This window comes from Lontra canadensis, unplaced genomic scaffold (genome assembly GCF_010015895.1).
Source record: "Lontra canadensis isolate GAN:19392208 unplaced genomic scaffold, GSC_riverotter_1.0 scaffold79, whole genome shotgun sequence".
Lineage (NCBI taxonomy): Eukaryota > Metazoa > Chordata > Mammalia > Carnivora > Mustelidae > Lontra > Lontra canadensis.
Genome location: NW_022631073.1, coordinates 623,752 through 651,317, shown reverse-complemented (window position 1 = coordinate 651,317; position 27,566 = coordinate 623,752). Strand labels below are relative to the sequence as shown.

Genomic DNA, 27,566 nt, shown 5'->3' with positions numbered 1-27,566 from the left:
ACCTGCCCTTGTAGGATGGCCAAGTGCCACCCAGAGTCATGGGCCCCATCCCGTGTGCCCCAGTGTGTCTGGTCCCAGGGGCTGTCCACTGTGTGCTGAGAGCCCAGTCCTATACGGTTTCAGCTCAAAGCAACGTCAAGAATGTTGTGGGATCCCTTCTTCCTCAAGGTTTCCTATCTTAGCCACACTGTGGGTTGTGCACATACAACACCACATACACTAAGAGGTCACCCCCTGTCCAGTGCTGGAGGGGAGCAAATCCCTGAAACTCCACTTAGGGGGGGTACTGGATTTATTCTAAGAGAAATATACTGGCTCCCAGGTAGACTCCCTCCATGGGCCACCTGAGTCTATTTTTGAAGTGTCTCTGAAAACAGCTTCTAGTTGGGTCTGTCTTATTGGATCCAGTGGGGTGAACCCTGCAGTTTAACTGGAGAGCTGGTCCGCTTACATTTAGTGGATGTGTGGATGCAGTTGGGGTGGAATCTTCCACTTTGCTTTGCGGTCCTTTCGTCCCATATGTTCTTCCTTTCCTCCACTTTTTTGGGTTAATTGAATATTTTTTGGCATTCCGTTTTATCTCCTCTATTGGATTTTAGTTATACTTTTTAATTATTTTTAGGGACTCGCTCTAGAGATCACAACATACATTCTTAACTAGTACAGTCTATCTTGAATTAACATCTTATCATTTCACAGGTGACATCCAAACTCTGAACAGTAAACTTCTGTGTACCTCATTCCTATTGTTTGTGCTATCGTGGTCATGCATTTTACTTCTACATTTATTAATAATTCCACAATTCAATGTACTTTGGTTTTAAACAGGCAAGTGTCCTTTAAAGGACCGACGAACTGAAGGTGGGAGCCTTTCATGTTTGCTCACACATTCACCACTACGGGTGCTCTCCACAGCTTCTTGGGCCAACTTTCCACCTGCTATCATCTTCCTTTAGCCTGAAGAATTTCTTTTGGCATCTCTTCTAGGAATGGATTATTTTACCTTTAATTTATCTTAAAACATCTTGATTTTGAGTTCATTTCCTGAAGGCTATTCTTGGACATGGAATTCTAGATTGACAGGTTTTTGGGCCTGTGTGTGTGTGTGTGTGTGTGTGTGGTTTTTTTGTTTGTTTTTGTTTTTAGCATTTAAAACGTTAGGCAGTCTGCACTGTTTCTGCAGAGAAGTCTGCAGTTTTGACCTTGCTTTCCTGTACGTAGTGCATCTGTTTGCCTTCTGACCGCTTTCTAATGATTTCTCGTTACCTTTGGTCTGCAGCAGTCTGACTACAGTGAACATGGTGTGGTTTTCTGTGTGTTGATCCTGCCTGGGGTCATTGAAAGTCTTGGATCTCTGGGTTGATGTTTTTAACTGAATTTGAGAAAATGTAAGTACGTATATTTCTGCCTCCCTTTCTTGCCTCTGTCCTGAGACTCCCATTAGGTGTGTGTTGGGCCACTTGATTCTGCCCTGAGTGCTGCTAAAGTGATGTGCACTTTGCTTTTCTGTCTTTTCTCCCTGTGCTTTAGCTTCAGTGCTGTGTTGACCTGCCGTCAGAGTTACTACCACTTCCTCAGTGTTTGGACACTAAGCTCTCCCAGTAATGTTTGCAGAGACTATATTTGTCAGTCCTAGAGTTTCCACTTAGTTCATAACATTTTTCATTTCTATGTTGAAATTCCCCCTTTGTACACTAGTTTTTCCACTAAAAATACATTCTTATATTTATAATAGTTGTTTTAAATTTTAAATTTGTTGTCTGCTAATTCCAAAATTTGTGTCATATCTGGATCTGTTGACTGTTTCTAGTCAATTTTGTAAAGATCTATTTTTATTTCAGAGAGAGAAAATGTGGGCAAGAACAGGGGAGAGAGGCAGAGAGAGACAGAGGAACAGACTTCCCACTGAGCAGGTAGCCCAATGTGGGGCTCAGTCCCCGGCCCTGAAAACAGATGCTTAACCCCACTGAGCCACACAGGCATCTGTTTCTATTCTATTGACTGTGTTTTCTCCTGGTATGGAAGGGCATTTTCTCATTTTCCCATGTGTCTAGTAATTTTTTATCTTATGTTGGACACTTAAGGGCTATATTGTTGAGAGTACACTGGTGAGAGTGTGGGTGGTGTTGCCTTCCTTGAAAGGAAGGCTGGGTTTTCTTCTGACAGGCAGTTAATCTAGTGGCGGTTCCGCTTATCTTCTCAAGATCTGAGGGAGGCTTTTTAGGGCAAGTCTACAGTAGCCCTTATAGCCCTATTCTTAAGGTGTGATCTCCGTGAATGCCTGGCAAGTTCAGTGAAGCCCCCCCCGACCCTTGTTGGTCAATTCCACCATCTCTCTTGATCTTAGAGCCCACATGTCAGTGCCTGTGAGCACACATGCTCTGTCCAGGAACCTCCTCTCTCACATCACACCCTGCAAATGCCTGCTGCCCGGGCAGCCCCCTACACGGATCCCTGTTTCACTCCAGTATGTCTTCTGTCTGGGATCCACTCCTCAGCGCTGGTTAGGCCAGCCCTGCAACCCCACCTGGCAGAGAGTGAGTGTGAATGTGGAGCCAGCCCACTTTTATGTTCCCTCCTGCAAAAATTTCTGCTTTGGACCATCTGTCGTCCAGTGCCCAAAAATGATTACTTCATGTATTTTGTTAAGTCTTACAGTTTTGTTTTGTTGTTTTTTTTTTTCACAGAATAAGACTATAATATCTGTTACTATACCATGGCCAGAAATGGTAGAAAAGGGACTTTCAAATTTATATAAAGACCCAACATTGATGATTATGTTAAATAAAAATGCTGAACAAAGTAGAAATGTCCCAAATACTCTTAGACTACTTCCTTTTAATCTATTTTCTGTCTATTTTAGGGATCCACATGAAATTTCTCACTAATGTATATTCGTTTACATTGATAGTGTGAATGTGAAAATTATTCTAGTAACTGAACACTTGGAGGTGAAAATAGGAGTTGATTAGCAACTGAAATTTTTCATTAGGAACTAAAAATTACATTTACTCTTCAATGTAAGTGCTCTTATAAAATTACTCTGTGACCAATCCCACAGTTTCTCCAAGTAATAGCAAAATGGAAAAATTAGCACAAAAATTTGAAATATGTGTAAGTAAAACAAATGAGCCATCTGCAGTGCACGCCGTGTGGCTGAGTGTGACCATGGATCCTGCCCAGGTTCAGGGTCCAGTGCTCTGAGTGACCAGAAAGATCACTACAAGTGTGGCACCTCTTACAGAACCACCGCGCTCCCGTCTCTCTCTCCAGCCGCCTAGCGCCCAGTACCGCGCCCAGACACGGCCAGCACCACGTGTGCTTGGACTTGCGGTCAGAACCGCAGTCAAACCCAGCGGCTGGGTAGGCAAGTCCACAGGGTGCAGGGACACCAGTTACCACTAGAGGGCAGCGACGTTCTACAAATGAGTTTTTGGAAGCTAATTTTTATCTTCGTAAAAGATTTGTCATTTTAAGATAAAACTCAATTTAAGAATCACTGATGCAGAATGGCAAAGCCAGGGCCCACGTCCTTCCTTACCTGGCCGCGCCCTCCTGACCAGCCTTCAGCCAGCAGCGAAGGACGTTTAGCCCCACGGCAGGAGGACCAAGGCAGCAGCTCCCCCAAACCAACTCCTACAACAACGTCTCCGCAGTGTCTCTTTTCAAAACAACTTCTGAATTTCTATCCAGGTGGCACCTGCACATGGCTGGGAAGAAGGGCCTCCTACCTGGCTCCCAGGGCTGCTCCCCGGAGGGAATGATTGCGACGTACCTAGCCCTGGCCGCCAGCAGGCACATGCTGGTCTCCGGACCCTCGCCTCTCGCTTGCTGCCCAGCGGACCGACGTCACACGTTACCTGTGGAGCTCTGGCAGCCATCCACGGGAGCTTAAGTCACTCAGACGCCCCCTTTGCCCTCTTCCCAACTTAGGAGTATCGTTGATTATAGCATGACTTTAATTCCCCTATTCATCATCTTTGTACCTTAAAATGTTACACCAGCTCCAGGTCTCATGGACCCTGAGCCGGTGACCCACGACCGCTCACCTTCTCAAGCAAGGACGTTACCACAGCCATTCTCCTCCCTTCCAGACACTCGCCTGCCCTGCTAAAGTGTATCGTCAGGACTTCTACTTTTGTATTGTCAGACCTGATAACCACAAAGAGGTTTCCTTTGTCAAAACGTTAGTCCTAAAACTAAAATATCAGTGAACACCATGATAACGCAAATGTTTTCCACCGAGGAGTCAAGCTGTGTACGACTCTTGTGTCTTCTGGAGTTTCCAACTGGCTTTTCTCCATTGTATTATTTTCCTGTGGCACAACACGTCAGGTCCCCGTCTTCACTGCCCCCACTCGCCAGGCCAACTCTGTCCCGCTGTCCTTTACACAGGTGGCTCTCTCAGCTGCCAGCAAAGCTTGACAACTTTTCTGGGTTGAAACTATTATTTCCAACATCCCACATTTTTCTTTTTTGGTTTATTCCCTTGTTTTTCTGGAGCATATCCTTCAAGGAACTTTCTAAAAACAGGTGTGTGGCACATGTATATTCTAGGTCTCTGCCCGTCTAAAAATGGCTTTCCATACCCAGACTTGACTAAAAGTTTGGATGAGTTAGAATTCTAGGTTTTTAAAATTATTTCCACCTAGAAAGCTCCATTTTCCCTCCACCTTCCAGTGACGGGTTCTCAGAAGCCTGCAGCCCTTCTGTCTCCTGCGACCTTGTTGGACACTGTTGGTGGTGACTCGGCGTGTCCACAGGGGCCACACGCGAGGGTCTCTTCTCTGCCCTGCTGCTCGTGGGTGGCAGGGCCATTCACGATGTAGGGTGTCTGCCCATCTCAAACTTCTTTCTCAAGGGCACGCTCTGCTCCTGCTACGGTTCTGAAAGTTAAACTCCCCACGTGTCTTCCAGCTTCTGTCACATGTTCTGTACGTCTGTCCATTTTCATGTATTTCCCATGACATTTCCTCACACTTCTTCTGCACCGAGTTTGTGCCCAGCAGAGCTCGATCCTGTGCAGCTCCCGTCCCACAGCAATGCTGTGCGTTACCTCCAAGCGCTGCACCTTCCCGGTGTGCCGGAAGGTTTTTCTCGATGTTCTCCTCCGACCATCGTGCGATTGTACATCCCAGTAACTCTCCCTATTCAAGCCTGTGGCTAGGATGCTGCTGGGGAGCTCCCGGGACAGGGCTTTGGCCCACCTGCTGCTGGATGGGCGCTCCTGGGGCCCCACGTCCTGCAGGCAGCCAGGTGCTCCGTGGAGGCCACCCAGGAGCCAGTGTGGGCAGAGTCTCCTTGCAGCCCTCAAGCCGTAGGGCCTGAGACCGCCCCTCGGTCCCCGTGTGTCTACCCCGTCCCCCCCTGGCTGCTCCAGGAGCGAGCTTCCTGTGCCCCTGTGTGGTCAGAGCTCCTCTTCACGTTGGGTCTCCTGCCTCGACCCGCCCCTTCCCCACACCAGGCCTCTGCCGTCCCATCTGAGGAGGGCGGGTCCTGGGGGCCTAGGCTGTCCCAACCCGGTCACCACGCTGTGGCCACCCCCAGGGTAGGGGTAGAATGGAAAGTCAGCGGCTGGAGTGTGTGAGCCTGTCTTCTGTGTGCGGGGCGGCGGGTTCTCAGAACGGGAGCTGCCCCCACGACGTCTGATTCTGGGGGAAACTATGTGAACTAACCAGATACGAGGGTTCCTAGTCCAATTCAGATGGTTTTCCCAGGACTTTCCAGAATCAGACCTTGTTCCTTGGGCCCAGGCCCTTGGAGTCGCCTCAGGGGAGGGGAGCCTCTCCTGCCCCCAGCTGCCCCACATTCCGGGAAGTCCCGTCAGTCACCCTGCGCGGCGCCCGTCTTGGGGACGCACACTCACAGGGACCACGGCTGACTTCTGGAACTTGCCAGCTTGCTCCTGCTCACAGAGAGGGTGCTGTGCTCACGTCCGAGAGGCGGCGCCAGTGGTCTCTAGGAGCGTGGGCTTGTAGAGCCAGACGCTGGGGCCCCATCCCAGCTCTGCGCCTGCCGGCAGGGCCCGTGAATCGCCCTCAACCTGCCTCAGTTTCTCCCATCAACGTGGGAGCCGTGGTGCCTAGCAGAGAGCTGCTCCGGGGGGGGAGTGAGGCAGCGCCGCAGGGCCCTCGGGCGCACTGTGCCAGCCCCGCGCTGAGGCCCTGGCCACGGGCTGGCCGGCGCCGTGCAGACGTCTCGGTGGCTTTCACCTGTGGCCCCAAACGTGCATCAGGCGTGTCTGACGAGGGCCGTGGAGCGGCCAACCTCTGGCAGACGCGTCCCCATCCCCGTCCCCGGAATTTGGCATGTGGGACAGACCGCTCCCAATGGCCTGTGGCAGCGGGCAGCCTGCGACAGGGACGCAGTCCAAGCCCGGGGATGCGTAGCTGTCAGGAGCAGCTGGGGCTTGGCCTCGGAATGCCAGACCGGCTGCTTGGCCGCCACGAATGATTTCATACGCTTGGGTCCGTGATTTCATCATTTCCAGAAAAGAGCCTGAAAAGAACCTCAAGGAAACCCGTCCTCGCCTCAGAAACTTTCACCACGGCAGCGGACGTGAGGCAGCCTCGCACTCACGGGGAGGGAAGGCCTCCGCTTGCCTGCGGCCTGGGGGAGCTGTGGCCGGCGCCAGGCAGGGACCGCTGTCAGCCTGTGGCCTACTCAGGGACCAAGTCAGAGCTCTGGGTCCATCGGGAGCGGCACATGACGCAGCCGGGAGCCCCTTCCTGCCTCTGTGCCCCTCACGTCGCAGCTGGTGAGGCTGGCGAGGGGTGGGTGTCTTGCTCGGTGACCCCTGCCGACCTTGCTCCTTGGCCCCGCACACTGACGTGCGACACGGAGGCTCCGCGGGACGTCCCTGCCCCCCCAGCCACCGGGAAATGAGCGTCCCCGGGACAGCGAGTCAGGTCAGGAGGGCACTCACGGGTTGCACGCCCGCAGGTGTCTGATGCCCATGTGGGTGGCCTTCTGCGAGCAGAGCATGGTGAGCTCGTAGTCGTGTGCCGCGTGGGCAAGGTGCGTGAGCCGCATCAGGGTCTGTAGCTCCACCAGCGGGTCGGGCCAGCTGCACTCGGACGCCACCCTCACCAGCTTCGGGGCGGGGGAAGGCACGTGTGAGCGCGGCTACGTGCCCGGCGCCGAGCGCGGAGGAGGCACTCGGGGGAGCTCCCACACGGGCCCAAACCGGGTGCCCCGCACCCCGGTGCTGAGTGCTGTGGCAATGACAGGGTCACGCCCCGGGGCGCCAGTCTGCCCCCTCAGGCGAGGCCCCCTGACCCTGGCTCCACATTGGAGCCGCAGGTTCCAATGAGCGGCCTCGGGTCAGGGGACTCCTACCTGGGCCAGGGGGGGCACGGCGAAGTCCATGAGGCCCAGCCCGTTGCAGGAGTACATCTCCAGAGCGACGAGGACCTGCATCACCGAGTTGATGTCCTCGTTGGGACTCTGGGGGAAGGAAGCATAAGCATCTCCAGCCCAGGGGTGCCGGGACACGCCGGGACACGGCAGCACAGCGGCAAGGACCAGAGCCACCGGAGGGTCTCTCCAAGATCCGTGTTCAGCCGCCAGCAGGCAGGAGGGCTGGGCCGTGGCCGGGTGCGGCTCCACCTGCTCCGCAGCCCAGGGTCCCCGTCTGTGGGAGCAGAGGCTGCAGGCCCCCGCCCCACTCCCACAGTCTCGGTGGCTCCCTCTGGCCTGGGTGCGCCTCTAGGTAAGGCCACAGAACTAAAGAGAGGATGTTGCGGCCCACGGCAGTGACCTCGCTGGGGACAGACCTTCCCAGAGGGCAGGGCTCCTCTACAGCATGAGGGAGCGCGCCCCCACGCGCGCCACCGTCCCGTGGGGGAGATTTCAGCAGGAGGCTCCTACCCAGCTGGCCCGGGCGCATGGGGACCAGCCCCTTCGGGCCCCCGGGGCCCCCCGACCCTGGCCCGCGCCCCGCGGCCACGGCACCTGCTCGTTCACGCCCAGCCGCGGCCCGACCTGCTGCTGCAGCAGCTGCTTCCCCTTCACCCAGGTGGCGACGAGCTGCTGCTGGGCACTGGTGGGCACCACCTCCTCGGGCACAGACCCGTCCGTCAGGCTCAGGGCAAACTCGCAGACCTAAAGCCGACAGGTCCTTGCTCACGGGGCCCGGACGTTACAGGAAAGCCCGAGCCAAGACCCAAATGATGTGAAAGCAAGTGCACGTGGCTCCGGGTCAGGCCGCATCGGTGGCTGAAGCAGACACCAGTCCCGACGCTGGCGGCCCGAGCCCCTCCCCCCGGGGGCCCGGAGCGTCCCCAGAACATCCAGGGCTCTGCACGTTCCCCTCCCTGCCCGCACCCGCTTCCAGCTCCCAGCTGCTCTGCCACCTGTCACCTCCGCTAACGGGCGCGGGTCCCCCGGCCTCGCGTGGGGTGCTTCTACCTCCACGGCGGTCCTGACTTCAGAGCTGGCCACCGAGTCCAGTGGGGCGTGAAACAGGTTTGAGCGAAAGGGTCTTTTCGATTTTTCTGGCACGTGGGCTGGAATCCACTTAATGATCAGGCCTCGGGCCAGCGTGTTACAGAGCATGGCCAGCACGGTGGGGTGTCTGGAAAGCAACGTGCCGGCGGTGAGGGCGCGGCCGCTCGCACAGAGGCAGACGTGGGGCCTCAGGAGACGCGGGCACCTCAGGAGTCCCGGCCCCCATCTCACGGGACCAAACGACAGGCGCTCGTGGTTCTAGCCCTAGGCCATGGGGCTGTTCTCAGACCGTCCAGGGGACGCTGGCTATGACGAGGGCCACACTGGGGACACTTCAGTCCCCCACTGCAGGTGGCCTTTGCACTGAAAGGGCCCCCCCATGCCAGGTGGGTGGGCTCCTCAGGGCTGGGACATCTGTCCATCCGGCCCAGTCGTGGCTCAGGTTAGAATTGTTGAAATGGCCTCCCTGTGTCAAGAATCAGGGACTCAAAGTCTGCTCCCCGTCCACAGCAGCAATCTGCAGGAGAGCGGCCGAGAGGGGAGAAGTGGGTGTCCACGGGGTCCAAGTGGGCGCTCGAGTCGGAGGGGCGTCCCAGGGCCTGCTGAGCAGCTCTGGGTCTCAAGGCCCACTTTTGTTACTTGTCACTTAAAAAATCCCCACATGCTGCCGCGTCCCGACCCACAGCAACGTCTCTACCTCAGCCTCCAATGCGAAACTCACGTCTTATTGCTCCAACCAAACGCCAAACCAACAACAAGAAAAGAGAGTTCGCAAGCGTCATCCCTGTCAGAAAACCCTGACCAGACCTGATGCTTTCCAATGTCTCGTTTTAGCTCCTCGTTCACGTCCAGCTGGACAAGAAATCACAGGCACAGATCCTACCCCTCTCCGACCCTCCCCGAAACCAGCGCGAGACTCCTAGATGGGGTTGCTCTTTCCGTCCCTTCTCCTAGGGGACTCGGGTCTCAGCAAATGTTCCTTAAAATCCTTCAGTTTGGAAAACAGTGAGGCGGGCGGGATTCTGCATGGGGCGCTGTGGGGGCAAAGGTGAGCCTCTGCTCAGGGCGCACAGCTCGGAGACAGAGCCTGTGCTGGCTTGAGCAGCCCTCAGGTTTCCCCGCGTCCCCATCACCGCCACACACCAGCCCACCGCAGCCCCGCCACTCACTGGAAGGACGGCACGGACCATGGGGGCGGGTCTCGGGGCACCCGCCCCACAACAGACCCACATGTGACCCCAGAGTTGCCAGGCCTGAATCGAAGTCTCAGGGCATCAGGAGGGGGACAGCCCCAGAGGTCAGGAGTGCACGAAGCATCCATGGGCCACACCTACCCGCTGTGGCCCGTGGCCTTGACAATGCTCAGGAGGTGGTCCAAGGTGTCCACGAGCTCCCTCTGCCTCCCGGCCACAATGAGGTGGTAGTTGTGGTTCAGGACGTAGACCACCGCGTTCTGCACGATCCAGCCCTCCTGGAGCTCTCGTCCGATCTCGGCGGACCGCAGCCAGCTGTTCATGGCGCTCTGCGACAGACCCTCGATCCAGGTCCTGCGGACAGCACAGCCCGCCGAGCCCTTGCTCAGACGGCGTCACAGACGCAAACACAACACCTGCTGACGGCCCAGCTCTCCGCGGCATCTGGGGTCACAAAGGTGCCCCTGCCGGGGCTGCCTGCTGGAACCCGCCGTGTTCCCACCCGGGGCGCTGCCCTGCCCAGCATATCCCGTCCCCCAGCTGGACGTCCTCCCTCGGCACTGAGTTCCCAAACCTCAAACCTCGGTCTGGGCCACCAGCCGCCCCTCGCCCTCTGCGGGACGGCCCCTTCTCTTGAACCTGTGGTCCCAACGCCTTAGGGTAAGGGGCCAAATGGCAAGTACCCTAGGCTTTGTAAGCCGTGGAGTCTCTGTTGCCCATTTTTCTCTATTTTACTTCACAGACTTTTAATACGTCAAAAACACTCGACACGTGGCTGTACAGAAACATTCGTGGGTGAGGCGTGGCCCGGGCCGTGGCTTACTGAGCCTCCTGCAGCACAGGCAGGCCCCTGCCACGTGGCAGCAGGCTCCCAGGGACGGGGCCCTGGGCCGTGCTCCGTGGGATACCCCGAGGACTGAGGCAAAGATGCCGTCCACATAACAAACACCAAGACAAACATTCCGAGCGCTAAACGCGGGGGCCGCCCTCCACGGGAGCCTGTTCACGGTGTGGAACCCGCGGGGGAGCGGCTCACCGGCCCCCCAGTGAGGGAGAAGGGTCGCGGCTCCTGCAAGACACATTGACGCCCACTCGGTACCACGTTCTCTTGCAGGAATACTCAGCTTTAGACTAAACGTGACTAAAACCCACCACCGTTAAACCAGCACCGCGAACTATGAATGCTTCCGTGGCCGCAGCTCACGTGGCACATCTTCTGGGCTGTTGTACACAAAGTGCTCCTTCCTGTCCACGTGCACCATGACTGAGGCCCAGACGCCACGGGCAGAGCTGACCACGGCTCCTCCCGTGAGCAGAGCCGCTCCCCTCCGCACTCCGTCTCTGGTAACACACTGACTGGGAGGAGCCACGTGTGTCACACGCAACACAAGCAACGGCCCTGGTCTGGGCACAGACACCCCGAGTCTGGGCCCGGCCGCCCTCGGCCCCCCAGCCTGCACTCCGTGGCCAAGCCGTGCCCGCAGCTGCGGGGGTCGCCTGGGCCCCCTCGGGCCACCTACTGGTACGTGATCCACTGCGCATTGTCCTCTGGGGACTCCACCGTGTAGCCGGCTGAGTGCTGGCTCAGGTCCTCCGGGGGGCGGGGACGGTTGTTCAGCTCCACACCCTCCGAGCGCAGCAAGTGCACCGTAGCCTGCGAAGGAAGCGTGCAGCACGAGCGGTCACCGGCGAGGGCACCAGGCGCCGGGGGGGACGCACAGTCAGGCCTGAGGGGGGCAGACCCTGTGATGAACCCGTGGTCTTCTTGAGGGTCCTCCCCAGCCCCCATCTGCCCCATGTCCCCCACACATACGGCATCTCAGGAAGAGGAGGCCCCGTTCTAGGACCACCGTCCCGGTCACGCCATCCCTCGGACGTCACTTCTGAGCGTCTGCTCCCCAGTCACCCCACGAGTGTGCACAGACACTGGTGGCTGCTGAGGGCACCGGCACGGGCGGAGGGGCCGCACACAGGGGTGGGGTCGGGACGCTCCTGCCCCCACCGGCTGTCGGCTCCCCGCACCGGGCTCTGCCCCAGGCATCCCCGTGTCCCCAGCTCATGGCCCAGACACAATCATCCAGTGAGGGCTCCAGCCACATCCCCCACTGACCCCAAGACGAACAGGCCAAGGTGGTCCCGAGAACGATGACGCTACGGAAGGTCAGCAGCGACGCCGCCCTGGGAGGAGGGGCAGGCGGTGCGGTGGAGACCGCGGTCCCAGCCCGGCGCCGACCCTGGGGTCTGCGTGTGCTCACTGCGGGACGCACCAGTGAACCCCAGAGGGTCCAGCCCTGCTCCGGTGAGAGCAGAGGAAATGCACAGCCCACGCAGAGAGCCGCTGAGGGGACGCCCCGAGAGCACAGCCATCGCCTCCGTGCCTGTGAAACGGCCACAGACGCAGAAAGGGCTTCCACGGAAGGACGTGGATTGACACAAGATCGTGACCCATCTGTGAACCCGGGGAGGCGCCCCTCCTCCGCCCGGTGCTTCGGGAGCCGGTCGGGGGGTTGAGTGCGCAGCCCAAGCCGCGGGGCAGGGCCGCACCTCCGCGCTGATGAAGCCCACTTCCGCAAAGGTGCGCAGCAGGCTGGGGCTCGCCTGCCTCTGCAGGGTGACCTCCGACGGGCCCCCGGTGTCCTGGGCCGGGCTGTCTCCACCCTTCCTCTTCTTTCCTGAGGGAGAGCGCGACGCTGGAGCTCTGGTCGGACATGCTCGTCGTTACTAGCAAACGACATACAGGGATTCCCGGCCGGAAGGGGCCGGAGGAAACCCCCATGGGCAGGCCCCCCAGGGAGGTGGGAAAGCCCCCCCCCCCGCCACCGACAATGCGTTCCTGGTCTGGCTCACGCAGTCTCGCCTCTCGAGAAGCCCTGCCCCCCAAGCCTGCGGCACCCAAGTCCCCGACCACGTGGGACCCCTGGCACGTCCCTGTGTCCTAAGTGCCCCCTAGATCAGAGCTGCTGCAGGGAGCCACCCCCACACTCCCGAGAAGCCCACTGGCCCAGATCGGCCCCCACCTTCACGTCGCCCCTGCCCTCCAGCCCAACGGGTCCCCGTGAACTGGGGTCCAGCATGGGCGCACCGACCTGGACCCCGGCCTCTGGCGGGAGCCCGTCCCACCGAGCACCGTGCGGACAGCCCCTGCCCAGCCACTGCCCGCAGCTCCAAGGCACCGGGCCCGGGTACCTTTCTTCAGCCGCGCCAGCTTCTTCACCTTGACGTTGTCGTACAGGAGGCAGAAGCGGCTCGCCGCCCGGCAGACGTCCCACACGCCTTGCTTCCGGGACACTTTGGCGAGCTCCGCCCAGATTTGGATTCTGCTCACCGGACGGGAGGAGGTGGACACATGAGCAGGGGCGACATCAGGACCCCCCAGCGCGAGGGGCCGCCCGGTGGACCCGCAATGGGGCGGCGGGTGCCCCACGTGCTTCCCTCAGGACCATCTGCCCCACAGATGCATCCCAACAACCCAGCCCAGCCGGTGCCCACGCCTGTGCCATATCACCCACCTCTCCTTGTCGTTCTCGGTCCCCAGACGCCGCAGGTGCCCAGCGGCTTTGTCCACGCTGACCATGTGGTGCCGTGCCTTCGCAAACAGGTAGGTGAAGCGGCCCCTGACTTTCCCCATGGACACTGAGGGTAGACGGGGAGATGCCAGGCTCACGTCACAATGTTCGGGGACCACAGGACTGGGAGGAGCTGTGTCTCTGTCCTGGGGACCCTGCGCCGTGAGCACAGCCACCGTGCCCAGCAGCCTGGGCTCCGCGGTCTGGGGGGCTCTCCCTCACCCCGGCCCCTGCCCAACCACCCCGCAACCCTGCGGTCTGCTGGGTGGTGGGCCGTGCCCAGTGGCACAGGGCGTGTGCACGTGCTGCCCCCTCTCAGCCAACATGCCAGCCACCGCTGGCAGCTGGCCCAAGGAGCCCCTTGAAGGCCTCACCAGGCTGGGCCATGGGGCCCTCTTCAGCTGGGTCACTGGCAGGCCAGCAGCACGCTGGCTCATCAGAGCTGTCAGGACCGCCAACACAGCCCCACACTGGCCGGGGCAAGGTGGAAACCCAAGGTGGCACCACCAGGCCCCGGAGAAGCCTGAGGCCAACAGAAGGCCACGTCCTAAGAGCAGTCCTCTCCCCAGCGCCGGGGCATGCCAGCCGCGGGGGCAGAGCCTTGGGTGGGCTCCACAGTCAGGCACGACCCTGCCATCTACAGGATGTGATGCACTGGGCACGTCAGTGATGTGGGCAGAACTATGCGATGAAGCCCTAACCCCAGGACCCTAGTGACCTTATTTGTGTCTTTACAGGGGCAATCCAGTTAAAATGAGATCGTGAGGCCGGCCCTAATCTGTTATGACAGATGTCCTTAAAAGGGAGGAACTCTGGAGCCAGAGAAGCAGGTACAGAGGGAAGATGGTGTGAAGACACAGAGAAGACGGCTGTCTGCACGCCAAAGGGGGCTGAAGCCACCCTCCGCCCAGCCCCGGGGGTAGCTCCTAGCCCTGCGGACCCCTGGTCAGGAGCCCTGGCCTCCAGCGCATGATGGTCAGTCCTGCCATGAACAAGGTCCTTGGGGACAGCGGCCGAGCTGAGACCCAGACTGCACGCATGTCAAGGCCGGGACGGGCGGGTTCAGATCTCGGGTGGGGCGCAGCCTGGTCCCCACGTGCTGGGCTGGGGGGTCAGCCTGCGGACGGCAGGGGGCTCAGGGCGGCTCCTGAGCAGAAACACGCTGGGCTCCACAGGCGAGGCAGCGCGTACCTTTGGCCTCATTCTCACTGTCGAGCACAACTTGGAAGGTGTCTGGGGCCAGTGCCAGGCCCGCGTTCACCAAGAGAGCCCGCTTCTTCCTGACGCTGTCTTTGGGGACAGCCTTCTTTGCCTGCAGCGGGAAGACACGGTGTGACGGGCGGGCCACTACATCACCTAAACGGACCCTGTCCCAGGCTGCTCGGCCGGCCCCATCCCTGGGCAGCCCCACGGAGCCTGGGTCAGCACCTGCTCAATGGCCATGATGGCCTTGTCCTCGGCACGCTCGGGGCACTGGTACAGCATGGTGCACAGGCGCAGCCGGTTCAAGGCCCTGGTGAGCGTGTCCTGGTAGAGGCCGAGGCTGTCCAGGAGCACAGCCTTCTGCAGGTGCTGGATGGCCGGTTCCAGCCGGTCCTCGTCCTCCTCAATGTGCGCCATCTCCATGTGCACTTGACAGCGGAGCAGGACCATGAGGCTGGGAAGGACAGCACGGTGTGACGCAGGCCTGGGCGCGCTGACCTGCCATGAGACCCCCCTGGAGCCTGGGCTTCCCAGCGTGCTTCGGCTCCCACCGGCTTTGCCTGGAGGCCTCGTTCGGGGACAAGCAGGGAGGCGCCTGCAGGGTAGCTGTAGCGCCTGGGCTCTGGGGCTGAGGAGCAGCAGGTCAGCGGACGGGGAACCGTGCGGTGGGACCTGCTGGGTAGGGGCTCAGCAGACACGGGAGGCTTGTGACGCTGCCGCTACCGCCTCTGGTCATCGGACCCGTCCCACCTGCGTGCCTGCTGCTGCCTGCTGCCCGCGACAGAAGTCTGCTATTTGCCTCCCGGGATGGGGCCCTGCTCTGGTCTCAGCAGCTCAGGGACACCCCCCAAGGGCCCTGCCCCCTGCCTGGCCGCTGCTCCGGCTGCTGCCTCTGCCAGTGTCTGCACGTGTCATGGAAGTGTCCTCGGAGCTTTTCCATCACCAAGAGGCAGAGACCCACATCACAGCCACCACCTGGGACAGCAGCATCAACAAATCCCGCAGATTCGGCCAAACACAAGCTCTGCAGCACCCGTGAGCTGACTGAGCGCAGACAGAGGTGCAAAGGCCATGTGATGCGGCTGTGACCTTGGGAAAACGGAGGCAAGGAATGCCTGTGGCTTCCTCCACGCCCGTGAGGGTCCCTGGTTGGCGCCGGACTGAGGTTCCTGCTCTTCATCAGGGAACCAGGTTCTGCAGACCCTGCCCAGAATGCGCCACGGTTTGGGGCAGGCCCTGCCCTGAATCGTGCTCCTCTGGGCAGCAGGAGCCTGGACCCCACGGCGGGAGACCCGTCCAGGGCTGACTGAGCCGAGGCGCTGACTGAGGCAAGCCGACAGCACACACGCAGCACGGGGCGCTATGCAGAGGGACAGTCAGGAAGAGTCCGGCAGAGCATGGGGCCAAGGAGGTGCCATCGCAGTGCAGCCTGGGCAGCTGCAGCCACAGGCGGGACGGGGTGTGGGGCTCCGCGGGGCCGGAGACTGGACGTGCAGCAGCCTGTGCGTCCCCAGCTGCAGTTAACTCAGCAAGAAAGAACGCTTCTCCGGACAAGACGGCAGAAGGCAGCGCCTGGTGGCACATCCCCCCAGTGTCCGGCACACCAGGATCACGAGACGCGCGAGAAAAGGGGAAAAATGTGACCCACAGTCCAGACACGGCAAGGGCCAGGCATCGGGTTTGCCAGATAAATCCTTCAATGCAGATATTAAAATGCAAATATAAATGTATTTTAAAAACCTGAAGGAAGACAATATTAAGGACGGAACAGATACGGACTCTCGTGAGAGGAGAACCCGTAGGAACAGAGACACCAGAGCTCGGAACCCGAACATGCGACGTTGGAAAGCAAACGAGCCAGCCACAGCCTAGACATCATGCATTGGAGGGACAGACTCAGGTAGATAAAATGAGCAGAGGCTTGGGACTTGGGGGCCGTGTCCAGGGCACGTGCGAAGCTCAAGTCCCAGGAGGCAGAGAGGGAGGACGAACGGTAACAGCTAATACTTCCTGGTGAGAGGCCCGGTCCCGTGTCTGCGCATCTCAGCAGACCCAATGAGGAGCGTTAAAGGCTCCAGGGGTACCGCAGTAGAACTCTGAAAACAGAAAGGAGCAGGGGGACGTACGGCGAAGGGCTTGACCCCACTGAAAACAGTGCACATTTTTATCAGGAATCTGGATGGCCAGAAGAACTAGAACAGCCTGGTCAAGGTGTCCAAAGAAGAAAATACCTGGAAACCCAGAACCCAGCAGCCAGCAACGACAGTCTTCAAAGAGGAGAGTGAGGGAAAGTCATCTCAGACCAACAAGGGTGCATCGCCAGCAGAGAGGTCTTCGGGTTGAAACAAAGCATGTGGGAACCGGAATGTGAAGGAAGGAAAGAGCCAGTGGGATCAGCGGAGTAGGTAAACGTGAGAAACTACCGTTTTCCTCTGTAATTTTCTTAAAACCAACCAAGCAAACAAACAAACAAATCCACGGGCTGTGAGACCAGATGGCAGCTCCGCGAGGGGAGGGAGATGTGTTTATGCCTGAGCCACATGGCACTACGTCCAGACGTGAAACCCACGAGCACGACAGCACAAAGGCAGCGGGTGCAGGAAGTGGGGAGGGGCGCCGCAGAGCTCTACCGTCAGGACGTGGGGAGGGGTGCGCAAGTGGCCCACAAGGACCTTGCCGCCTGAGGACCTGCATTACTGGCCCTTGAGCAGCCCTCCGCCCTGGGAGGGAGGGTGGAGAAACGAGCCAGCGAAAGAAGTGGAGCCGAATTCTAAAAATCAACCTCAAGGAAGGCAGGGAAGGAGCAGCCAGAAGCCGAAGGGACGAGCAGAAAGAAACGAGGCCAAGACAAGCTCAATGCGACACCAAACACAGAGGGGCTAGAGCTCCAGGCACCACAGATGGTCCCAGTAGATGAAAGGAAGATGGGTGGATGCTGCCCACCAGATGCGTGCCTCACAGCATCTCCCGCCCCTCTTCGCCCTGCTTTACTATCTTCCCAGCACTTAACACAGCCCGCCTGCTGAAAGAGTGGAGGTGGGGTGTGGGTGCAGGTGTGGGTGCAGGTGCAGGTAGACGAAGGTGCAGATGTGGGTACAGATGCAGGTGTGGGTGCAGGTGTGGGTGCAGGTGCAGGTAGACGAAGGTGCAGATGTGGGTACAGATGCAGGTGTGGGTGCAGGTGTGCGTACAGGTGCAGGTGTGGGTACAGGTGCAGGTGTGGGTGCAGGTGCAGGTAGACGAAGGTGCAGATGTGGGTACAGATGCAGGTGTGGGTGCAGGTGTGCGCACAGGTGCAGGTGTGGGTACAGGTGCAGGTGTGGGTGCAGGTGCAGGTGTGGGTGCAGGTGCAGGTGCTCAGCTGTACACCCTCACAGCACATCTCTAGGGCCTACCGTTGTGCCTGGCCCAGGATAGGTGCTCAGCAAATGTGTGACAAATGTGTCCAACCCAGTGCGGACAGAAGACCTGGAGACCCACATCTCAGCACTGACCCGTTAGTGCCCAGACACCGGATGATGCACCTGGTGTCATGGCCAGCAGGCACCACACCATGGCTGTGGCAGGCTCTTCCATCAGAGCCCGTGGAGCGGAGACAACAGGGCACTGGCACTGGTCTGCGGAGGAGGTCGGACCTGCCCTGAATCCTGCTGTCGGCGTGTGGCAGGCAGTCAGAGCCTCGGTGCCGGGATGCGCGCTGGCCCTAACTTTATGCCAGCCAGTGGGGAGGGCCACTCTGTCCTGCCCAGGGCACACTCGTGTCCTTTCTGATGTAGGTAGAGTTTCCTGCTGGCACCACTCTTTGGGGACATGAGTAGGACCTCAGCTTCCTCCCGGTGTTGAGGGATCCGCCCCAGGCCTCCCCGCACGAGCACCCACTTCTTGGGGGCACAGACTACCTGTCTGCCTTCTCCAGGACGTCGGCGATGTTGCTCAGCGGCTTCCGCAGCTGGCGCCGCAGGCTGTGCTGCAGCAGAGGGAGACACGTGTTCCACTGCGTAGCGCACACCACGTGGATGAGCCCCGGCTCGCCCAGGCGCACGGCTCGCTGCAGGGCCACGTCGAGCCTCTGTACTATGTTCAGCTGCACCTGCACGAGACCCATGGGCCACCTGTGCGGACAGGACGCAACCCCCCCCCCCCCCAGAGAGCTGGAGGCTCCGGTGGCTGCGGGGGCCGGGGCCTGGCATCTGAGTCTGTCTCTGGCCAGGGCCTGTGTCCCCACACCTCCAAGGGGCCGCTTGTCCGTCAGACACTTCCCTGAAAGGCCTGGAACGGGCCCTGCACATCCACTCAGTGCTTCTCTCGCACGAGCTGCTTCCACCCGAGGGTGTGTATTTCTCGAGCTGCTACAGGGACCACTGTGGCCTGCGGCCGGCTCTGTCTACGACGCAGAGACCATCTCCTCTGTCCTGTGCTACATGCGCCCTTCCCACCAGACAGCCTCTGGTCTCACATCTGAGGATGAGGGGAACCGGCTTACGGCCCACGCTTCCTCAGAGCCCCCTGGGGCTGCCCGCTGACCCGAAGCTTGGTCCCACGGCCTCTGGCTGCTGGCAGCCTCAGGGCCTCCCCTCACTCTGCCTCCCGAGCTGGCAGCCAATGCGCCCGGACCGGTGCCAGCAAGCAGGAGCAGGGGGACTGAGCTCGACACAGCCGCGCGCTGCAGCCCCTCGGGCCACCCGTGCTGCTGCAGCCCGTGACCAGACGTGGGGCTGGGGTGCTCGGGAAACCATGCCCGTCGCTGTCCCCCGACGCTGCCCTGGTCAGGCTCCTGCCAGGTGCCAGGTGGGCTCAGGGCTAGAGAAGCCCCACGAGCAAGTCCAGGAGGAACACGGACGTCCGCCAGGCAGCAGTGAAGGCGCAGAGCTGCTGCAGGTGCGGAGGACGGAGCCCCACGGCCCGCCGCTGCTCTCTGGCCCAAGGGCTCTCTGGGGCGCCCCGAGCAAACCCCAGGAGCTCCCGCCTCAGCCTCACTAGCCACCGCTACTCGGTGCCAACCGTTTGCTTTTCCTTTTAAGCTGCAAAATTCTCATTAACGAGTAACCTAAAACAATCTCTGGATTCCTTTCCCGGCCGGGGCTGCTGCTCCAAACCTACTGCGTTAAACAGCAGGTGCCCTTGTGTCCCCGTCACCCGAGGGGCCGGCAGCTTCCAGGAAATGCACAAAACTGCTGAGTGATGCCGTCTCCTGTTCAGGGATTTACCTCAACGGCCGCTCGGACATAGACTTTAAGTTTACGTTCGACACTTAAAGCTTCCAGTTCACACTCCAGGCACTCGATTTCAATCAGCTTCCCAGGATCCTGTGGGACACACACAGTTTCTGCATATACAGGAGACTTTTAAAGGAAGCAATCACACATTCATTAACCTCAAAGACCATTTTAAAATACTACTAACGTACTAGGTAGAAATTCAACAACAAAAACAAGAGAATACAAAGACATATAACAAAAACTTTAAATATTCCCCCAAAATGCAAAGCTTTTTTTTTTTTTAAGATTTTATTTATTTATTCGACAGACAGAGACAAAGCGAGAGAGGGAACACAAGCAGGGGGAGTGGGAGAGGGAGAAGTGGGCTTCGATGCGGGGCTGGATCCCAGGACCCTGAGACCATGACCTGAGCTGAAGGCAGAGGCTTAAGGACTGAGCCACCCAGGCACCCCCAAAATGCAAAGCTTTAAGTGAGAAAGCAAACAACATTTTCGATACCTTTTTAATCGTGGGGAAAAAAAGATAATTTCACTGGACATTGAATTTTTACATAATTATACCAACTTCAGATAAACTCTTATCACACTTGGAAAACACGTTTTCTTTCACTTACTCCCTGACAGGGTTGGGATGAGAGCACCCGCTTGGCAGGGGCAGAGGCAGAGGCGTGGGCAGTAGGAACCCAGGATTTGTCTCGCGGGCCTCACTTTGCTTCTACGAAACTGCTAAGCTCTTCCAAAGGCGCTGTGCCATTCTGCATTCCCGCGGGCTGGAGAGCTGTGGCGTCCCCACGTCCTCTCCCACACTGAGTGGGGTCGGTCTGTGTGTGCAGCCATCTAGGACGTGCGTCGCCGTGAGTTGGTCCAGAACGCACACGGGTCTCCACCTCGGTTCCCAGCAAAGCACTCCTGAAACGCTTGTGATGCTCTAAGTGTTAGAGCACTGGGGGGCATCCTTCCTTCCAAAGACTGCGGGCTGGTCCCATAAAGGCCAAGCCCTAATGACAAGCTTGGGGCTCTCAGCCCCACCCCCACCCTCCAGAAATGCATCACTAATTGGATCGTGCCTATGTGAGAAAACCCCCATAAAATCCCAATAGTACAGGGTCCAGGGAGCCTCCAGGTTGGTAAACACGTCCACATACTGGGAGGGTGGCCCACCCAGCTCCACGGGGACAGAAGCTTCTGCCCTTGCTCGGGACCCCCCCGAACTCGCCCCTACGTCTCTATCTGGCCGCTCATCCGCACCTTTATTATATAATAAATTGGTAAACGTGTTCCCCTGAGTTCTGTGAGTTGCTCTGGAAAACGGTTTGATCCCCTCGTTTGTAGACCAGAAGGACAGAAGTTGGGGGTACCTTGGCGGCCTTGTACTCGCCACTGGCACCAAAGTGGGGGAGCAGCTCTGTGGGACGGAGTCCTTCAGCTTGGGATCTGGTGCTGTCCCCAGGGAGAGCATGAGAATTGTCTAAAGCAGGAGGACGCGCAGCAGGTGGCCCGGAGACTTGGGGTGCGGGAAGGGCACGTGCGGCGGGAGAGCGAGGGCACGTGCGGCGGGAGAGCGGAGAGGAGCGCTGGGGACGGGGAAAGCAGTGCTTCTCAGAGGCCATTCTTCGGTCTGTCCACGGTCTTCACTGGGGAAAGTGCCCACCCAGAGCTTTCGGTTTCTTTTTTCTTTTCTTTCTTTTTTGGTTGTTTCCTCGAGCACTGAGAGCTCCCTGAACATTCTGGGGCGCAGCCCTTGGTCAGACACGGGACTCGCGGACACCTGCACTCAGGACCTACTTGCTATTTCATTTTCGGAACAGTATCAAAGAACAAAGGTTCTTCATTGTTAACAAAATGTATCAACTCCTGGTATGAATTATGCTCCTGACATCAAACCTAAGAAGTCTTTGCCTAACCCCAAATCACGAAGATTTGCTGTTGTTGCTCTGGAAGTTGTCTCACGTGAGGCCTCGTGTCCGCGTCGGTGGGAGGTGGGGGCCGGTGCGCTTCCTGCTTCGGTTCGGTTCCAGCTGGGACGCGGGCTGCTCCAGCGCCATCCGTGTTAGGGACGACCTCCCCCGCCACCGAACGCCGTCACGCCTCTGCCAAAAGGCAACTGGCCGTACGTTCGCGGGTCTAACGCTGGACTCGTCCCGTGGACATCGCGTCCTTCAGGCCAGCGCCACGGCGGCGGACGTGGGCGCCGCCGCCGTCCCCCCGCGGGTGAGGCAGCGGCCGTCCTCGATGCCCTCCTGCAGTTCCAGCGCTGCGCGTGGCGATCTCGGCGCCGTCGCGTCTCCGCACACGTTTTGTGACCCGCGTGCCCGTCTCTGGAGCTCTCCTGCCGGGCCTCTGCTTGGGACGGCGCCAGCGCCGCCGTCGACCTGGACAGAGTCTGGGGATTCACATCGGTATCTTCCCTCTCAACAGCCAATGACCTTTTGAGGAGATTTAAGTCTCAGTCGAGTCTTTCGCTCCTGCTCCCGTGGTGGCCCTCTCCAGGCCCCTCCCCACTTTCTGCAGACCCAGACTTCCCTCCCGCGCCACTCTCCTCCACTTGAAGAGCTTCCCCTATGTTTCCTGTAGTCTGAGTCACTCTTTCAGATTTTGTATATTTTAATAAATATTATATCTTTTTAAAAATTTTAAATATTTTTTTTAAAAATTTGAGAGTGAGAGAGCATGAGCCGTCAGAAGGAGAGAGAGAAGCAGAGTCCTCACGGAGCAGGGAGCCCGTCGAGGGGCTCGATCCCAGGAGCCCAGGATCATGACCTGGGCTAAGGCAGACGTTTCCCTGACTGAGCCCCCCAGGCGCCCCTTACCTCTGGCTTTTAAAGATACTTTCCGAGCGTAGATTTTTAGGCAGGTAGTTTTCTGTTTTTCATATTTTAAAGATGTTGATCTCACATGTCTTGGCTTGCATCGTTCCCAACGAAAAGTTAGCTGCCGTTCTTACCAGGGCTCCTTAGTACCCGATGTTTCCCCTCTTTAAAGATGACCACCTTTGGAATTCTGACCCATCGTTTCTCGGTGTCCTTTCTTCTCCGCCCTTCTCTCTCCTCTCCTCGGGGACTCCGGCTATGCACACGTTAGTCTGCCCAAAGTTGCCCCACGAGCCGCAGGAGCTCGGTTATTTCCGTGTTTCTCCTCTGCTTCATTCTGGTAGTGCTAATCTTTTCCTCTGAAATGTCAGTTCTGCTTTATTTTTAAAAAATTTTTATTGAGGTATAATTGACGAATTTGTATATGTGGAGTGTAGATGTGATGATTTGATATATGTATACATTAGGATTTTATTACCGTAATGAGGTAAATTAACAAATCAATCACTTCACATATTTTGTTTTATTTTCTCCTTTTGGCAAGAACGCCTAAGATCTACGCTTTGGGCAACTTTCCAGTATAGAGCACAGTGTTATTAACCACAGTCATCAAGCTGTACACTAGCACCTCCAAACTCATTCACCTTACAACGAAGTCAGTGCCCCGGGACCAACATCTCCTCCTCCCTGCACGCCAGGCCCTCGCAAGGCCCATTTTATTGTTTCTCCGTCTGGCTTCTTTCACTTGGCACGACACCTCTAGACATGTGCACGTTGTCACCAACGGCAGGATTGCCTCTGTGTGCCGTGTGGTGTGTGTGGTGTGTGTGTGCACGTATACACGCACACACACATTTCCTCTCTTTCTTTCTTTCTTTCTTTCTTCCTTTTTTGTAAAGATTTTATTTATTTATTTGACAGAGATCACAAGCAGGCGGAGAGGCAGGCGGAGAGAGAGGAGGAAGCAGGCTCCCCGCGGAGCAGAGAGCCCGATGCGGGGCTCGATCCCAGGACCCCGGGACCATGACCTGAGCCGAAGGCAGCGGCTTAACCCACTGAGCCCCCCAGGCGCCCCACACACATTTTCGTTATCCGCTTGCCCGCTGGTGCTCAGGTTGTCTCCCTGTCGTGGCTATCACGACTAGCGCTCTGAGGAGCAGGGAGCACACACAGCTCATCCAGGGACCAAGTTCACGTCCTTCGGGCATATGCCCAGGAGAAGCATCGCTGGGTCTACCACGGTCTGTTTTTAGTTTCTGAGGAACTTCCCCCCTGTTTCCTGTGAGGGTTTCCCACTTCACTTTCCCACCTCGAGTGTACAAGGGTTTCCTTTTCTCCACATCCTTGGGCATCTGAAGGGGGGTGGGAGCCAACACCTGTTACCACCCGTGTCTTTGCTGACAGACTCTAACGGCTGTGAGGGGACACCACGGCTTCCATTTGCAGCCCCTGACAGTGGGTGATGGTAACTTCCTTTTCACGTACCGCTGGGCCATCCAGGTCTCTTCTTTGAGAAAGTGTTTACTCGGGGCTTTAGTTCATTTCATTCACTAGAGCACTCGGGGTTTTGCTACTGAATTATATGAACTCCTTGTCTAGTTTAGGTGTCAACCCCTTCTCAGAAACTCGGCTGGCAGGGGCTTCCCTCCTATGCCATTCGTTGCCACTCCATTGTCGACCATTTCCTTTGCTGTGCAGAAGCTGCTGTTTGATGTAGTCCCTCTTGTTCACTTTTGCTTTCATTGTCAAAGTCAAAACATCGCCAAGACCCATGTCAAGAAGTTTTTTCCCTATGTATGCGTATGGGAGAGGTTTAATGGTTTCAGGTCTTAAAGGTCTTTAACCCCTCTCAAGTCGGTTTTTGTGAATGCTGTAATGTGGGGTCCAGTTGCCCTCCTCTGTAGGAGGTTGCCCGGCTTCCCCAATGTGTGCTACTGGGGCTTTGCCCAAGAACAGTCGACATTATGCGTGTGCACTGACTTCTGGGCTCCCGATTCTATTCTGCTGCTCTACACCTCTGTTTCTAAGCCAGTACCCCATAATTCCGATTACTATAGTTTTTAGTGGGAAGATGAAGAAGCGGGAGGCCTGCAGCTCCATTCTTCCTTCTCAAGAGTGCTGCGACTCTTTGGTGGTTCCACAGATTTTCGACAAGTTTTAAGATTTTTTTTTTAATCTTCTGTGAGAAAGGCCATTGGAATTTTGATAGAGATTGCATTGAATCTGTAGATGGTTTGGGGTAGTATGGGCATTTTAACCATTTTAATTCTCCCAATCCATAAACATTGAATATCTTTCCATTTACTTGTGTCTTCCTCAATGTCTCCCATCAACACCGTGCAGTTCTCGGCACACAGGTCTCTCACGTCCTCGGTTAAACTTACTCCTGAGCAGTTCATTATGCGTGATGCTGCCGTAGACGGGGTTGCTTTCTCAAGTTCTCTTTCGGATAGTTAGTTTCAGTGTACAGAAACAACAGATTTCTGTTGATTGTGAATTTTCTAACTTTACTGAATTTGCTCATTAGTTCTGACAGCTTTTAGTGGAACTTTCCTTTTAGCTTTTCACCACAGAGCACCATGTGAGTTGTGGGCTGGTCGCCGATAACATCACCTCCGCGTCCCATTTGTTGAGCGTCGTATCCTGAAAGGATGTTGAATTTTGACAAATGCTTTCCTTGCGTGTACTGAGATTACCATGTGGTTTTTACCCTTTTTACGTTAAGGTGCGGCGCCACATTTACTGGATCCGCCTGCGCTAACCCCTCCTTGCACCCTCGGGATAAGTCACACCCGCTCTGGGCACCTGATCTCCATGATGCGCTGAGTCTGAGCTTGCCTCCAAGTCCATCAGGGACACCGGCCCGCACTTTCCTTCTCTTGCAGTGTCTTTACCTTGCTGTGCTATCAGAGCAGTGGTGGCCTTAAAAGTGAGCAGGGGAGTGTTCCTTTCTCTTCAGTTTTTTTTTTTTTTTTTGGAAGACTTCGTAAAGGACTGGCACCAGTTCTTTAACGTCCGGTGTAATTCCCCAGTGAAGTCCTCTGGTCCTGGGCATTTCTTCGTCGGGGATTTTTTTTACCAGCTCAAGCTGCTTGCTAGTTGTCAGCCCACTCAGAGTTGTGACTCGCCATTCTGTCTCGGTAGGTTTGTGTCTCCGGGATCGGACCCCACAGGTTATCGTCTCATCGGGGCGCAGCTGCTCCCAGCGCCGCCCTACAACCCTTCGCGTCCCGGGGTGTCGGCGGTACCGTCTCTGCTTCCACTTCTGGTTTCGCGTGAGTTGCCTCTGCTCTGTGTGCGTCTATGAAGCCCATCAGGTCTGGAGGGCAGCTCGAGCCAGCAGGTCCCCAGCCATTTTCTGTGTGGGTGACAGGTCCCCGGGGAAGGCGAAAGGCCGCAGACCCTGCGGTTACCGGGTCGCCGTGTACTTCTGCTTCCAGGTGTGGTAAGACTCGCCCACGCCCTGGGGTGCCCCGACGCGCCGGTCCCAGCCTCGTGACCGGGTGACGTTTCTCACCGGAGCACGATTCTCTGTCCCGCTGCGTCTGTTCAACCTCAGGTAAGTGCGGCGGCTCCTGCTCTCGCGCTCACCGCCCTGCGGACGGGCTTCCCACCCTTCGCTCTCAGTCCCCCGCGGCCCGAAGCGGCCTCCTGGGGGCAGCGGACAGCCGGGCCGTGTCCGACCCGCAGTGCGCTCAGCACCGCGTCTCTTCGGGGGAGAAGCCGGTCATTCCCCCGAAACGTCGCCGTGAGCAGGAAACGACTCACCACCGTCGTCTTCCTTTCCAGCCGTTCCATCGTCTCCTTCCGGGACGCGCGAGTCCCCGCTGCGGCGTGCCCAGCCCCGCCCCCGCTCTTCTCTCTCACGTGAGAGCACCGCGGGCAGCCGAAGCTTCCAGAAAACACCCTGGCGGCGAGCGTCCGCCGCGGGCTCGACCTCCTGCAGCCACACACAACTCTGCCTTGTCACTACTCCCCACTACACGGTATGCTTCTCACGTCACAATGTACAATTTTAATGTTTCGTGCCCATGACCCAGTCACTGCGGCGCGTCATCCCGGTGACTCTGTCCTCCAGACCGCACGGGCCGGGCTCCCGCCGCACCGGCCGCCGAAGCGCCTTCCGACGCGCCCCCGCTCCCCCCGCCGGTGCGCTTCTGCCGGCGCACGGCTTCCTCTGGCTAATCCCCATCCTGTCCTTTCCCGTGAAGAACCCGCGCCGCTCCCGTCTCGCTCCCTCCTCCGCTACTGAAGGACAGCGTCGCTGGACAACACAGTCCTGCCCAGCAGCTTCTGCCTTCCGCGCTCTGGGTGTGTCACCCGGTCCCTTCCTGGCCTGCGAGGTCTCTGCTGACAAAGCCTGCGACGGCCTCACGGCGACTCCCTTGTACGAATCAGCGTGTTTCTCCTGCTGCTTTCAAAACCCGTCTATAGTAATAGTACTTCCTACAACAGACCGTCTGGCACTTTTATTCTAAGGTCCCTCGGTGCAGTCCTCGCTGGGTTAATCTCTACGGGGCCTGTGAGCCTCGTGTCCTTGGACGACCACCTCTTCTCCAGACTCGGGGAATTTGCAGCCGTTATTTTTTTAAACCTGTTTTCTTGCCCCTTCCTCTCCCCTTGCCTTCTGGGACTCCCGGGACGCGCACACTGTTTTGCTTGCTAGGCTCCCAGAATTCACATCGGCTTCCTGTACTGTTTCATTTCTTCTGGAAAAATTTCAAGGGACCTTGCAGTTTACAAATTCTCTTTTCCGCTTGATCAAGCCTCCGACCGAAGCCCCACCACGCCTCCAACTTCACTCACTGCATTTGTTCTTCAGCTCCAGGATTTCTACTCGAGCGGGGTTTTGAAGTAATTTTCATCACCCCTGAACTTCTCATTTTGTTCCCTTGTTTTTCCTGATTTCCTTGTGTCTCTGTGTTCTCTCGTAGCTGAGCTTCCTGGAACAATCACTTTGAATTCTCTGGCAATTCACAAACCTCCATTTCTTCAGAGCACCTTCCTGGAAAATTGTTGTGTCCCTTTGGAGGTGTCGTGTTTCCTTGTGGTGTGCATCTGTGTTGTAGCCTTGTGTTGATGTCTGTGCATCTGAGGAAGTCGTCTCTTTTCCAGGCGGCACAGTCCA

The 27,566-nt window shown here is 57.6% G+C and overlaps 1 protein-coding gene across 1 annotated transcript in view; it reads right to left on the bottom strand.

Annotated features, from left to right (window-relative positions):
- The window catches only part of CFAP46 (cilia and flagella associated protein 46), a 91,050-nt gene that overhangs the window by 50,516 nt on the left and 12,968 nt on the right, over positions 1–27,566 (bottom strand). Inside the window, exons 10-22 of the mRNA XM_032882193.1 lie at positions 19,618–19,716; positions 18,310–18,500; positions 14,636–14,864; positions 14,399–14,519; positions 13,151–13,274; positions 12,828–12,958; positions 12,186–12,313; positions 11,162–11,295; positions 9,783–9,995; positions 8,410–8,575; positions 7,954–8,103; positions 7,339–7,446; positions 6,926–7,092 (exon numbers count right to left, since the gene is read on the bottom strand). Coding sequence (XP_032738084.1) covers positions 6,926–7,092; positions 7,339–7,446; positions 7,954–8,103; positions 8,410–8,575; positions 9,783–9,995; positions 11,162–11,295; positions 12,186–12,313; positions 12,828–12,958; positions 13,151–13,274; positions 14,399–14,519; positions 14,636–14,864; positions 18,310–18,500; positions 19,618–19,716 — 1,961 coding nt within the window. The remainder of the gene's footprint in view (positions 1–6,925; positions 7,093–7,338; positions 7,447–7,953; positions 8,104–8,409; positions 8,576–9,782; positions 9,996–11,161; positions 11,296–12,185; positions 12,314–12,827; positions 12,959–13,150; positions 13,275–14,398; positions 14,520–14,635; positions 14,865–18,309; positions 18,501–19,617; positions 19,717–27,566) is intronic.